At 34.2% G+C, this 15189-nt stretch overlaps 1 protein-coding gene across 1 annotated transcript in view; it reads left to right on the forward strand.

Moving 5' to 3' along the window:
* Positions 1–15189, forward strand: part of TMEM135 (transmembrane protein 135) — a 250688-nt gene that overhangs the window by 94918 nt on the left and 140581 nt on the right. The window contains exon 5 of the mRNA XM_027083624.1: positions 9297–9362. Within this exon, the coding sequence (XP_026939425.1) occupies positions 9297–9362 (66 nt within the window). The remainder of the gene's footprint in view (positions 1–9296; positions 9363–15189) is intronic.

Raw genomic sequence — 15189 nt, forward strand, 5'->3', positions numbered from 1 at the left:
GTTTCTGCTTGGGCAAATAGTGGATGGAAAACACAGGTACAAGAACATTCATCTGTAAGTGAAGGTGAGATTGGTGATTTTTGTGTGTCAGTTGCTCAGTTTTATATATAGCACTTATTTTCTGTAATTATCAAGTTAAGTGTATAATAAGGCAGTGGTTCCTAAATGGTGATAATGTAGAATTTTGTATGGAATGTGGAGTTTTCATAACAATTTACTCTTCTTGGATCCCTAGGTGTTCCTCTGAGTGTGACATACAGACTGTATCTTTCCTAGATTATTCATCTCTTGCATTTATTGTTGGCTTTAGTGTTATTGCTAATTTTCTTCTGCTTTGGTCAACCTCTACCTGTGCCCTCAGTTTATATGAATTTAAGATGAAATCTGTATCTAAAGCATGTATGTATTCTTCCTATAAAATTTGTCATTAGAGTAGTACCCAGGTTTTTCCTAATGGTTGGTGATGATTAAGTTACCAGTTAGTTGGGAACTGCTCTGGGGAGAGGGACAGGTGTGCATTTTTTTTTTTTAAACAGCTTTATATTTAATGATTATCACCTGTTTTAAGTGTACAGTTTGATGAGTTTTGACAGATGTTTATAGTTATGTGACTACAACCATAATCAAACAGAATTTCTTCCCTAAAAAGTCTCACTTTTTCCTTTGCAGTCAGTTCCCTCCCCCCATATCTCTCGGGTCCCAAGCAGTCACTGATATGCTCTCTGTCACTGTAATTTTGGGTTTTCTACAATTCATACAAATGGACATATGTTTTCATTTCTCTTTGGTAGATACCTAGGGATAGAATTGCTGGGTCTTATGGTAAGTTTATGTTTAACTTCCTAGAAAACTGACCAGCTGTTTTCCAAAGCGACTGTACCATTTTGTGTTCCCACCAGCAACGTATGAGAGTTCTAGTAGCTCCATATTCCCACTATCGCTTGCTGTTGTTATTCCTTCTAGTATTTTTAGCCATTCTTGTGCATGTATAGTAGTATCTAATTGTGGTTTTAATTTGCATTTCCGTAAAAGTTAATGATGTTGAACATCTTTTTGTTGACTTTTTGGCCATTCGTGTATATGTATGTTGTGTGTTTATGAGTGTATATGTACATACACAATATACACACATGTGCATGCATACATATTACATATGAATATACTATATGTGTGTGTGTACATATCTTTTTTCTTTGGATGAAGGGTCTGTTGACATATTTTGCTCATTTTAATTTGTTTGGTTATATGTCTTATTTTTGAGTTGTAAGAATTATTTATATATTCTGGATGCAAGTGTTTGTCAGATATGTTTTTGCAGATAGTTTCTGTGAGTCTGTGGTTTGCTTTTTCATTTTCTCAGTTGAGTCAAGAGCAAAAGGCCTTTAATTTTTATTAAAGACACATTTTTATCATTGTATAGTTATCTGATGCTGTGTAACAAACTACTCAAAGTTTAGTGGCTAAAAATAACAATAGCATTTACTTTGCATGAATCTGCAGTTTGGGAAGGGCTTGCCTGGAATAGCCTATGACTGTTCTGCTTGACATTGGCTGGTACATCTTGAAAGCTAAAGACTGGAATCATCTGAAGACTCACTCACATGAACGGCACCTTGGCTCGGAGTAGTTGAATAGCTGTGTGTTGGAATAACCGGGGCATCTCTCTCTCTTTTTACATAGTTTTTCTAGCATGGTGAAAAACTATGTAAAAATTACCTTTTAAAGGTAGTTGGACTTCTTACTTGGTAGCTCAGGGCTCCAAAGGCGCATGTTCAGACAAAGTGAGAACACCAGGCAGAATGCATTTTGCCCATTATGATTTAGCCTTAAAAATCAGCATCATTTCTGCCTCATTACGTTTAAGTTACAGTTACCAAAGTAGTTTCAAAGGTCCCAGGTTCAAGGGCAGGGAATATATGACATATGGAGGAGAGTCAGTGTCACATTTTAAGAAGTACATGTGGGATAGGATATAAATCAGTGTGGCCATCTTTGGATAGTAACTGTCATAATGAATTTCTTCTTCAATGTTTTATTCTTTTTTACCCCCGGTGTATCATATATTTGCCTAAATCAAATTATAAAGTGTTTCTTTCCAGTGTTTTTTTGCATAAGTTTTATGGTTTGAGCACCAGCATTTAAGTCTGTGTTCCATTTTAAGTTAGTTTTTGTGTACGGAGTAAGGTGTAGGTCGAAGTTCATATATTTCAGTGGAGAAATTCAATTGTTAAAGCTCCATTGGTTGAAAAAACTAGTCTTCTCCCATGTACCTTGATACTTCTGTAGAAAATCAATTGAACATACAGTGTGGATCTGTTTCTAGGATTATTTCTCTTCAGCCTCTGGAAACTTCTTCAGCATTTCCTTAAAGCATTTCTGCTGGTGACAGATTCTTAGTCTCTTTTACATGAGAATGTCTTTATTTTGCCTTCATTCCTGAAGGATATTTTTGCTGGATATAGAATTCTGGGTTTATAGTTCAAAACCTTAAAAGATATTTTCTCCTCTTGCTTCCATGGTTTCTGATGGCAAATCCATAATCATTTTAATAGTTGTTCCACTATATAATATATACATATATATATATATTTTTTGGCTACTTTCAAAAACCTTTCTTTATATTTGGATTTCAGCATTTTTGTTTATGGTATGTCTAGGTATGGTTTTCTTTGTGCATATCTTACTTGAGGTTCACTGAGCTTAAATCTGTAAATGTTTGTCTCACCAACTTTCAGAAGTTTTTAGCTATTCTTCATATATTTTCTCTATATCAATATATAGAGAAACATATATCAATCTGTTTTTCCTCTCTTTCTAGGTTTCTGATAATACAAATGCTAGGTCTTTTGCTATTCTCCTTCAAGTCTGTGGGGTTCTGCTCAGTTTCTGTTTTCAATCTTTTTTCCTCTCCTGTAGACTGGATAATCTTTATTTATTTATCAAGTTCACTGATTCTTTTCTTTTCTCTTCATTCTGCTGTTGAGCCCCCGTCTACTGAATTTTTTATTTCTCTTACTGTATTTTTCAGTTCCAGAAGTTCCACTTCTTAAAGTTTCTGTTTCTCTGCTGAGAACTTCTCTTTCCGTCCATTGCAAGTGTGTTTAACCTTACCTCATGGAATTATAATAGCTCCTTTACAGGCTCTGTCTGGTAATTCCAACATCTGATTGTCTTTTCTTTGAGCTGTGGTAACGATTTTTTGTTCTTTTCAGGTTGAGTAATTTTGGATCGGTCCTTGACATTTTGAATGTCAGATTGTGAGACTCTGGATCCTGTTAAACTCCTCTGGAGAGTGTTGATCTTTTAAACATTTATTATTATTTATTTATTTATCATTATTTTTTTTCTTTAGTAGTAAGCAGTCCCCTATTAGATTCAGACTGCAAGTTCTGTCTCGTCTTCAGTGGATAGTAGCTCCAATGTCAGTTGCCTTTCCTATGCTGCTTTGCGTCTGTCCTGACTGTGTGCCACTCATGGGCCATGCTGGGACTTGGGTGGTAGTTTTAATTGTAGTTTTGCCCTGAAAGCCTTCGCTTTGCTACTTGGGTCTGTTCCATGCGTATGCTGGTGAGGGGTGAGCTCTGTATTTGTGCTAGTTCAAACACAGATTTAGTCAAGAGATTTCCTTTTCCAGCTCTTCCTTTCAGGGATTGCCTCTTTATTCTCTGCTTCATTGGGTCTCCTCTTTCTGGTCCTCTGTCCAGAAAGACAGGATTTCTCTCAGAGTTGTAGCTGCCTTCTCTGCTATCCCAGCTGCACACACTCTTCAGGCTCTGCCTTTGGGACAAAGTGAATAGAGAAAAGAGTGAAAAAGATAATGGGCATTCTTCCTTTCTTCTTTGGACTCCAGAGGTCCCCTTTTCCATATGCTTTTGCCCAGAAAAACAGAATTTATTTTCCAGTTTTAACTACCTGCACTGGTGCTGCTTCATCTTATAATTGGGGCCTGTCCTTGGGGCAGAGTCAAGAGAAAAAAAAAGACAGAACCCCTCCCCTGAACCAGGGATTAATTCCCTACACATTCTCTGGTTCACTTGGACCCCTCTTCCCTGTTTTCTGACTAGAAAGAGTTTCTCTCAGGTTTTGCTCCCTGTGCTGTAGCTGCTGCAGTGCATGGGCCCTGAAGTTATGAATTGTAATTAATGAGCTGGAATGGGTGGCCTGTAGGCAGCTGCCTGGAGGAAAGAGAGTGAGAGTGGTTTGCGGACCTCACAAAGGTCTTGGTTGCTATGCTAATGCGTTTGTGTATTTTGAAAGTATATGACTAGATTTGTAACATGCAGTGCTTCTTTAGTGAGAAGCAGATAGCTAATGCTCAGTTTTTCTATTTTTTACTTTGTATTTTTATCATCATAGAGAGGGAAGCAGCTGGTGCTGAAAAGCCTTAGTATTTAAATCTCTTTTCTTCTATGGCCAGGATAAACAGCTGGGGAATGACTATTGCATATGATTTCTGAAGACTTTTGCTAAATTAATCTTCTTGAAATAATGTAAGTTTTCTTCTTCTCTGGTTGTCTTGTCAAGAATTTCAGCATAAATAAATAGCCATATGGCATAATGTGCTAATTGTGGTTGACTGTTTTATATAGTACCTTTTTCATTACCATCTGATGTAATTTTTAATTGCAATCTGATGACCACTTTTTAAGGTAGAAATGGAATTCTGCATTTCCTTTGAGATATTAATAGTAATAAAATTATCATTTATTGAGCACTTACACTTTTCCTTGAGTTCCATACCGTTGTTATCCTTATTCTGTTAATGAGCTCAAAGAAGTAAGTTGCTTGTCTGGATCGCACATCTTACAAATGGCAAAGCTAGAATTTGAACTAAACAGTCTGTCTCTAAAACCTGCATTCTTAATCTTTACGCTATGTTGTTATATTTTTTGCAAGGCGCTGGGAATACATAAAAATTAGTATTTCTGAAACATCTTTTCATCTCAGGAAGTCCTAAACTAGACCTTGGATTCAGTATTTTACATTTATCTAGCTCTTTACAGAGCTTTTCACATACGTTAACACCTGCATTGACCACCACAGGAAAACAGGTTGATATTAGCTTTCACCTTTTTACAGAGGAGGTCAGAGCTTAGAGAGTTTAAATGACCTGCCTAAGGTTGCCCAGATAGTAAATAGTGGAAATAAGATAAGTAGAATTCTAGTTGCTTGACTAATAGGAAATAAACATATGCTAAATACAACTTTTGTATTTATATCTGTAAACTGCATGTTAAATTAACCCAATGAAGTCTTTCTTTAATATGATGCTTTAAAGTTTTTATAATCATACTGCTTTTCAGGGTAAAGTCTATTAAATATATATTTCTTGTTAATTTTACTTATTTTGTGTTGATTTAATGCATTAAAAAGCATTAAACTATAATAACATGAGTCTCTATTGACTTTTGATTATTTTCACTTTGGGAGCTACTCAATGTTGTATTGCTTGTATTATAACATTTTATGTTGTTCCAAAATTCTGTTTTATCTTTTAGTGTACAAAAATTGTTACTTTTCTTTTTATTGTTACCAAACAGTATATATGCATGATGGAACATTAGAAAATAAATAAAACCACTCAGAGATTAGTACTGTTGTCAATTCATTGTATATCCTTCTGGCTCTTTTTTGATTTGCACACACAAACACAAGGATCCAGTCCAGAACTTTGCATTTCTTACCTCTAGATTTCATGTCTCCTAAGTCACTTTTATCTAACACTCTACTTAAAAGCAGTCTCTCTTGATAACCTGTTTTTAACTGAGGACCTACATATGGTTTTTTCCCTGCCAGTGACAGATGTTTAATGAATGTTTTTAGTATTAATCATTTTAGTTGTTATCAAAACTCAAGGAGAGGCAAATTTCAATGAAGAGTTTGCTGGTGGTAAATTTACAAATGCTGAGCATTAGCCCTGTATCTCATTGTTTTGGATACTTGTTAGTCGTTGTTTGGGTAACAAGTAAATTAAAAGCAATCTCTTTAGTAGAGGTCAAAAGAATGTTGTTCACTCCAGTGCTTTCCTATAGAATCAAAGGAAGCTGAGCTGAACTGACAGAGTGCTGTTAGAATGAGACAGTCCTTAAACGTGTTGCTGGGAAGAGCTCATGAAATAAATCAATTTAGTTGGAAACAAAAGATTGAATTTGGTATTCTTTTCCTACTGGAGAAAGTGCAGAAGAAGATTTAGATCTTCAAACTGCCTCAGGTTTTTGAGACACAAAAGAGTTAAGTAGTTTGATGTGGTTTAGAGGAGAAGTTGTGTATTTCATCCCAAGTGCTTGTTGCCTCTGCCTTTCCCCTTTTGGTCCTCAAATATATACAGTAACTAACCTGACCTAGCTGAGGACTCTTAATCACATCACTAGATTAAATAAGGTTTAAAAAGAAACAGGAAGATGGAAGATGTAATTTAATGTACCTATCATTAAGAATAGAAAAAAATGCAGTGTATCAGTGGTGAGAAATTCTTTTCCTTTAATAAAGATTTCTGTAAATAATTGTTTCAACATCTAGCTGTATATGCTTTAGTAAAATTCTGTCATAGCAAAGTCATTCATTTATCGCTTGTTTTTTGTTTGCATATGTGAATAACCTTTCTTCCTCCCCATTAGTGGCCTATTTTAGCTCTCTGTGAATTATGCATTGGAATCATATTCATGTTGCGCTGCAATCACAAATTTAGCAGTGTTTGTCCTAAAAGTTTTTTTATTTTCTAACAGCATGTAGATATCAAACACCAACCCCACGCCCCTCCTTCTTCTAATCCTGTCTCCTAATTCAGAGAGGGAAAGGGAGAGGGAAGGAAAGCATTTGCCTATATCTGGACCATCTCCCATGTAACATAGCTAACAGATTGCTCTGTGTGCTCTTAACCGTCTTCTGCAGGAATGCTCTTCAGTCAGGATCCATTATCCTTCCTGTAACTTCTTCCATCTTACTGACTACTTCTACTAAGCCATTAAAAACTTGTCTAAGTCTTTTATCCTCAAAATATCCTGTTGTCAATTTTCTCTCAACTCTGCTCTTCCTGGCAACAACTCAGTCTCATTCCTCACTTTTATTGTGAAACTTTTTGAAAGAGTTGACTCTTAACACTGACTTTATATCCTCTTATTCAGTCCTCAACTATGTTCTTACATATACCACTCTATTAAAATTGTAAAGTATTTGACCTCTTTGCAGAACTGGATACTAGGGATTACTTGTTCCTTTAAAAGTTAAAAAAAAAGTTTTGATCAAGGATTTACAAGTAGTTTAAACCGTCAAATAGTATGCTGCAAACTAGTAGAAAAAGAGTAGTACTCTTATTTACTTGTTCCACTGCCTGAGTCCCACAACCCAGAGGCAGCTACTTGTAACTTTTTCCTTACTTCTTCTGTTATTTGCTTCCTTATAACTAAATTAATATGTTTACACTGCTATTTATGTTACACTGATCACACTGATTTTGTACACATACATCAGTTTCCTTACAGCTTCCTCTAGTTTCTTATCCCTTCTTCACTCTGCATTTCTTTAGATGTGCATTCACTTTTTACATTTAAATTCTCTCTTTTTTTGTTGTTCATATACTAATTCTTAAAAATTTGTTTAGTAGTGCATGCTTTGAATTATATTTTCGATTAATAAAGGTTGGAAATGCATTCCTCTTATACCAGATTGAAAAATAAAAGACATATTGAACAGAGGAGCTTGCATCTTCTCTTTTCTCAATCAGATTCTCATGTAATCTTTTTCTTTCAGCCTCATGTGCCATCTTACTTGTCCTTGAACATACCAAACATGATCCTACCTACTGGTCTTTGTACTTACTGCCCATTCTGACTGGAATACTCCTGTTATGGACTGAATATTTGTGTTCCCCAAAATTCATGTCAAAACCCTCTCCCCACAGTGTTATGGTATTACGAGGTGGGGCCTTTGGGAGGTAATTAGGATTAGACGAGGAGCCCTTATGAATGGGATTAGTTCCCTTGTAAGAGTGCAGAGAGAGCTTGCTTCTCTTTGTTCTCTGCCATGTCAGGATACAAACAAGATAGTCATGTAAAATCATCTATAGTAACCAGGAAGCAGGTCCTCATCAGACACCGAATCATGAATGGAAAACAATGTGTTTTCTTCTAAGAGTTTTATAGTTTTAACTCTTACATTTAGTCTTTGATCACTTTTGAGTTAATTTTTGTGTATGGTATAAGGTAGGGGTTCAGCTTCATACTTTTGCAGGTATTTTCCCAGCATCATTTGTTAAGAAGACTGTCCTTTCTCCACAGAATGGTCTCGGTACCTTTATAGAATATCATTAGACCATATACAAGGGTTTGTTTCAGGCTCTCTGCTATTTCATTGGCCTATATGTCTGTCTTTATGAGTTATCTTTATGATTACTGTAGCTTTAAAGTAAGTTTTGAAATCAGAAGGTGTGAGTCCTCCAACTTTGTTCCTCTTTTTCAAAGTTATTTTGGCTATTTGGGGTCTTTTGGGTTCCATATGAATTTTAGGATGGATTTTTGTATTTCTATAAAGAAGTCATTGAGATTTTGGTAGGAATAGCATTGACTCTATAGATCATTTTGAATAGTATTGACACCTTAACAATATTACATCTTCCACTTCATGAACACAGGATGTCTTTCCATTTATTTATATGTTTTTGGATCTCTTTCAGCAGTGTTTTATAGTTTTCAATGAACAAGCCTTTTGCTTCTTTGGTTAAATTTATTCCTGTCTTTTATTTATATATATATATATATATATTTGGTGCTATTATAAATAAAATTCTTAAGTTCCTTTTAGAATTGTTCATTGTTAGTGTATAGAAAGCATTAAGTCTTTTCAGGTGTTATTTAATATGTGACATCACTGAATTACTTCGTCTTCTGTCAGTATTTCAGTACCAGTCAAGTGATTTGGACTGAAATCAGATGGAAACTAAAAATCAGAATAAATGATAATTTCTGAATTGAATTCCAGTACTAAAGTTTTATTTAATCTTTGTTAACCAAACTAAGTTTTAAACTTATTTAAGTGTGCTAATTTAAAATATAGGCGTTGAGTGATAATAGCAGATCTAAATAACTTTTGAAATATTTCAATTTGGGCTCTTTATAGCATTAAAATGTTCTGAAAATGATATTTCTGGAGTATAATGTAGAGCTTATTGTGCCTTATTGATGCTTCTCTAGAAGTTCCTAAAAAATGTAATAGTGTTGAATGTTTTGCATTTTGGGGTTGGGATGTACAGTTGAATACAGATTATAGATGATATAGTTTTGCTTTTTTTACATTCACAGGCCACAGAAACACTATTTAGAATGGGTGTAGCAAGAGGAACCATCACAACGTTAAGAAATGGAGAAGTAAGATGAGAATTTTGATACAATTATTATTTCTTAATTCATAGTATACTTTTTTAACAAATTGAGAATACCTGATGTACAAAGTATTGAGTAAATCTCATCTACAAATCTGTTTCAGTTAAGTCATGTTAGAACCAGATCTTGTGTTGAATATAAATTTCTGAGCCTTTTAATCTTTGGTTACCAATTGTTTTCACTCTTAAAAAAAATGACATTTAATAATAACTTCTGCAAATATATATCTATTTATTGAACATAATCCCATACTTCTTTCTTTCTTCCTATTTTATGTTCTACAGATGTGATACTTCTTTCCTAGCATAAAATAATTTGAAATGTTGATATTTATCACAGAAGGAAGGGCGAAGGGAGGGAGAGAAATGGAATTTAATCTGTTCTTTCTTATAGTTGAGGCTCAATTATGATAGAGTCTAAGTTTAGACTTTTCTAAATATTCCTACCAATTCTTAAAAAAAAAAAATCTACCTGAAATAAATTTACATTACCAAATTATTACTGGCCTAATTACCACTCTGTCTGCTTTTTCTTTATTCACTCTCTTACTAAGATATCCTTAGGTTGAGGTTGAATATAATGTCACATTGCCATGTTCCCTTTTCTATCCTACTAGCAAATATTTATGGATAAAATACAGTGCTTTTTATTCTGGAATCAAGTTCTGTGTTATTTAATGTAATATATATATAATTCAATACCCTAAACACTTGAAACTGTATTATTGTGTGATTATAAAATTTATCAGTCAATATATCTGCTTGTTAGGTGAAAATGCACAGTCATTTGGAAATTATATGCCTTTAAATGTTTAATTGTACATATATTGGCAAATTTCTTTGGTATTAATTTGTAATATATATTTTGTCTATGAAAAAATACTTAACTCATCTCTTTGTATTCTCAACAAACTACAGTATGTGGTGCCATTTTGAGAGAAGAAAACATTCCCATTAATAAAGTCAGACATATTTATTTGCCTAAAATGTGTCTAAATGAATTTTAGATTTTAGTTATTACTATGAAATTTTTCATGGAGGTGGTCAGTGAACTTTTGAACTTTATCTTCTTTTATAAAAAGTTTGGGGAAGTAAATGTATGCAAGACAGTTTTGCAGGTAGTCTTCTGAGCATATCAACACATATTGCATATGTACATATTTTACTTAATGGAGAGGAAGTAGTTAAAGCAGCTGGCTTTGGATCCATTTCTCCCCCAATTACTGGGGATTGCAACAGGTAACTAACCTGTTTAACAGGTATTAATGTAGGACAGAGTTTATAAGCACTCTCTTGTACACTTTTTCCTTGTGTTTTAAGATCTCTGAAAATGGAATATGTCTTCTAATCAGTGGCGCTTCACAGTCACCATTTACTATTTTTCACATTTTAACACCTCTAAAATTAAGTCTATGATATTTTAGAGTTGATAAAATATGATGATATTTTGTAGATTAAAAAAATACAGAGGGATACATAGTGAAATATTCAGTAAATGGTAGCTAGGATAGACCACAAATTAGTTTTAGTTATTTGACTTTTAGGAAATAGAGAATTAAGACAAAACAAAACAAAGAAATTATTGAATATGTGTAAATGCAAGTGGCATAGATTTTTTGGAGATGGTAGGCTAAGTGCTATGGGAATAGATGATGTAATATGGTTTCCACCTTTAGAGGAGCTTACTCTCTGGTGGAGGAAACAGTGGCATCAATACGTGGGAGAAAAACCTGAAAGAGAGGTAAGGTTGAGTCTGGAAGTAAGTAGCTAGAGTCCAGCTTACACTTGGAACGTCCTAAATTTTAGTGTCCGGCCAATAATAAAGAATTACTTTAGAAGTAGGAGATAAACGCAAAGGTTAACAATTTAATGGACTACTTAAAACAGAAGCTGAAATCACCATATTTGTAATGTTAGAAAACTTGTGATATGCTAAGGGAGGAGAGTGGTAAAGAGTTTACTTGTCCGAGGGTTATTTGAAAAATTATTTTAGCTCATTACTGCGAAAATCTCCGTTAAGCAGGGATTAATAAGTAACCCCATGACAGTGATATTAGGTAGGAGGAATAAAGACTGGTATATCCAGATTACAAAGATAGCAGTCTGAGTAAATTTGTGATCTGGGTGCTTGATGATGCTGAACTTTGCTTGTCTGTTGTCTTCCCTTCTTTGTGTTCCTGCTTTAAGCCTATATTTTGTCTACCTATTGGACACTTCTGCTTGCATATTTTAAGAAATGTTGAGATCAGAAAACATGGTTCCTTTCTCTGAAAGGAAGAACGTAGTTTTTGAAGGAGTTTGAAATTTATTTTATAAGTTATAATGAATCATTGGAGGATTTAAGCAAAGGAATGATACACTGTCTTTTTAAATCTTCATCATAACTCTGCAAGGGAGAAATTATTATGCCCATTTTGTAGATAAACTGAGTCTCAGAGAAGTTAAACATTTTGCCTGTGATCAAAGAGGTAGGAGATGAAAGACTTGGGATATGAACCCCAGTCTGACTCCAAAGGCCCATTCATTCCACTGTACAATATAATCTCCCTCAATGTAATTCACTTACTTAGACTAGAGTTTTCTAATCATTCAATTGTCCTATAGTTGGACAGTTGAAAAATACCAACAGCATAGTAGCTAAGACCTCTGAGATTATGTAATCAGCCATGTTTTTTAATGCATTCTGATTATCACTGTTATCTTTTCATATGTGTAGAGGTATATGGCTTAAAAGGAATAGAAAAAAATATTGACCCTTCACAATTCTGTTTTGTCACTGAATGCCTAACCATGTTGATGTATTCTTTGTACAGTCCTATATATAGGGTAGCTGGATTTTTTTTATTTTGATTAAATTACATAAGCTAAAAAGCAGGTAATTTTGGGGTGGCAGAATTTTTAAAATTTAAATTAAAATTTTTTTATTTTTTAACTTTTTATTTTACATTGGAGTATAGTTGATTAACGATGTGTTAGTTTCAGGTGTACAGCAAAGTGATTCAGTTATACATATACAGGTATCTGTTCTTTTTTCAAATTCTTTTCCCATTTAGGTTGTTAATGTAATATTGGGCAGAGTTAATGTGTTTCCTTATTTGGGAAGGCTAACTTGTAAAATTATCACTATCAAAAATAGTTATTGAATGTGCTTGGCTCAAAAATTGTACTTTTAAAATATTTTCAAGAAAGGTACAATCCTGTTTTCAGCCTTCCAGGTACTTATGTATATATAGAGTGAAACAAGTTGTTTGTTAAAAAGATAAAGTTGCTCTCTTAAATTTATGTATTAGAAAAATTATGTACTGTTATTTTATATAACTTGAAACCTGAATAATCCAGAAATTAGTGTTTTTTTGTTAGAGTCTTCTTAATTCAGAGTTTTAAAAGAGAACAAAGTTAAGCAGTTCTTTACCATAGGCAGGGGATTTCAAACTCTAGGTCTTAATTAAAGCCTTTACCTTCTGTGTATCAGCTGCCACTATATATCCATTGAATCACTGAGAGTATGTAATGAAGAAGCTAAATGATTTCTTGTAGCCAGTGAGTTGATTCATCTATTATAGCTTTATTAATTTTAAAAAATTCTGTGAATTTTCTAAAGTACAAGCATATCTATCTTCATTTTTTTCAGAATGTTTAATGTTTCATATCTGTGTCTTTATGTTGGAGAGATTCATGAATAGAAGAAAAAATAATCTTTGCCTGTTTGTTCAGTCACCACAAGTATTTATTGAGCACCTTCTATGTTCCTGATGTTGTTTTAGGTGCCTGCGATCTATCAGTAAACAAAACAGACCAATATCCTTGTCTTTGGGGAGCTTATATTCTAGTCCACTGATAGCTTATATTCTAATTATGGAAGAAAATAAAAACGTATAAAGCAACTAGGAAGTAATTACAATTACAAAGCTTCAAAAGAAGGGTATAAGCAAGTATATGATTTAAAAGTATAAGCAATTTAGATAATGAAGGACGAAACAATAATTAGAATAGGGTAAGTTAGTTCAGAAGATTTCTTAGAAGGTACATCTTAAACTGGGCCTTGGAGAAATTTATGAGCATCATTGAAGAAGAGGTCAAAGGGCATTGCCAATTAGGAGAAACAATATAAAAAGGGACATAGTTGAGAGCTGGGAGAGATGTCTTGATGTAGAATCAAAAAGGAAGGGGGAGGAGGTTGTGGTGTTGAAAGGGAGTAACATTTGTTGAGTGCCTTTTCCAGGCACCTTATAATTACTCAGCTCTTTTATACATCAGAACAGCTTTCCAGTTTAGATCCTTTTATCACCATTTTTTCCAAAGGAGATAGTATTTTTTTTTTTAAATCACATTTCCCTGAGAATTTGCTATATGAATGCTATGATGCTGTTTAATCTTGTGGTATAATCAAGAATGAATACTATTTCTTCTTCGCAAGTGGAGAAGGCAGCCTTGTGTGATGTAAAGAGCACTAGGCTGCCTGCCAGTAGACCTGGTTCTCTTCCTGGCATTAATAGCTAGCTATATGATCTTGGACAATTTACTTACCATCTCACGATTTCAAATTCATACTTTGGAAAATGAGTTGATTAAATGATCTTTAAGGTCCTATTCAGCTTTTTTTTTCTTTTTTTAAAATTTTATTTATTTATTTTATTTATTTATTTTTGGCTGTGTTGGGTCTTCGTTTCTGTGCGAGGGCTTTCTCCAGTTGCGGCGAGCGGGGGCCACTCCTCATCGCGGTGCGCGGGCCTCTCACTGTCGCGGCCTCTCTTGTTGCGGAGCACAAGCTCCAGACGCGCAGGCTCAGTAGTTGTGGTTCACGGGCCTAGTTTGCTCCGTGGCATGTGGGATCTTCCCAGACCAGGGCTCGAACCTGTGTCCCCTGCATTGACAGGCAGATTCTCAACCACTGCGCCACCAGGGAAGCCCTATTCAGCTTTAACATTTTCTGCTTCTACGCAGCTTTGTATAGCATTTCTTTTTTGTGGTTCTCAGCCTTGACTGTGCATGAGAATTGCCCATGGAGCTCTGTAAACTATAGGTTTTTGTCCATTGGGTCTAGCCTAGGGCTCCAGTATCTGTATTTATTAAAGCATCTACTGATTTTGTCCCAAAGACTTTGTCCATTAGGTCTAGCCTAGGGCTCCAGTATCTGTATTTATTAAAGCATCTACTGATTTTAATGCTTACCCACTATTGTAAATTACTGTTTTAGAGAAGTATTTTTCAATCTTATGTCTTCTGTGAACTCAGGGAATGTACAATTTGAGTTAGACAAAACAGATAAAGAAATAACAAAGAAATCTGAGGTGTATTTAAAGATTTTTATATATAAAGTAGAACACGGTAGCATGGTTTGTTGATGTTTTGGAAAGATGGATGTGGGATTAGACACAGTATTTACTTTTGTTTTATGTTACTGCATGGTATTAGGTATTCTGTATGTTTTATTAGAATGGAAACCTTTTTTTGCCTTTCTGGAGCATGCTTTTTAAATAAGTCATAAAGAATATTTCATTTTTGTGATTGCTGCAGTGAGGCCCTCAGTTTAAGATAAGTATAATCATAAATATCTTTGTATATATAAATACTAGGGCTATATTATCCCCAAATCATGAAGTTCATAATACAATGATATAATTTTTAACAACTATTTTCATGAATTAAGGAATACTTGAAGAGTCTATGAAATTTACATATATAATATTTACTCTTAGTCACAAAGTTAATTCACTATTAAGATGCTAAGATATATCTCTAACACTGTTGAAATTATGTTAAAAATTATATTCAGGGCTTCCCTGGTGACGCAGTGGTTGAGAGTCTGCCTG

Source organism: Aethalodelphis obliquidens, unplaced genomic scaffold (assembly GCF_003676395.1).
Source record: "Aethalodelphis obliquidens isolate GAN/ISIS:26980383/991018 unplaced genomic scaffold, ASM367639v1 scaffold50, whole genome shotgun sequence".
In the NCBI taxonomy this organism is placed as follows: Eukaryota; Metazoa; Chordata; class Mammalia; order Artiodactyla; family Delphinidae; genus Aethalodelphis; species Aethalodelphis obliquidens.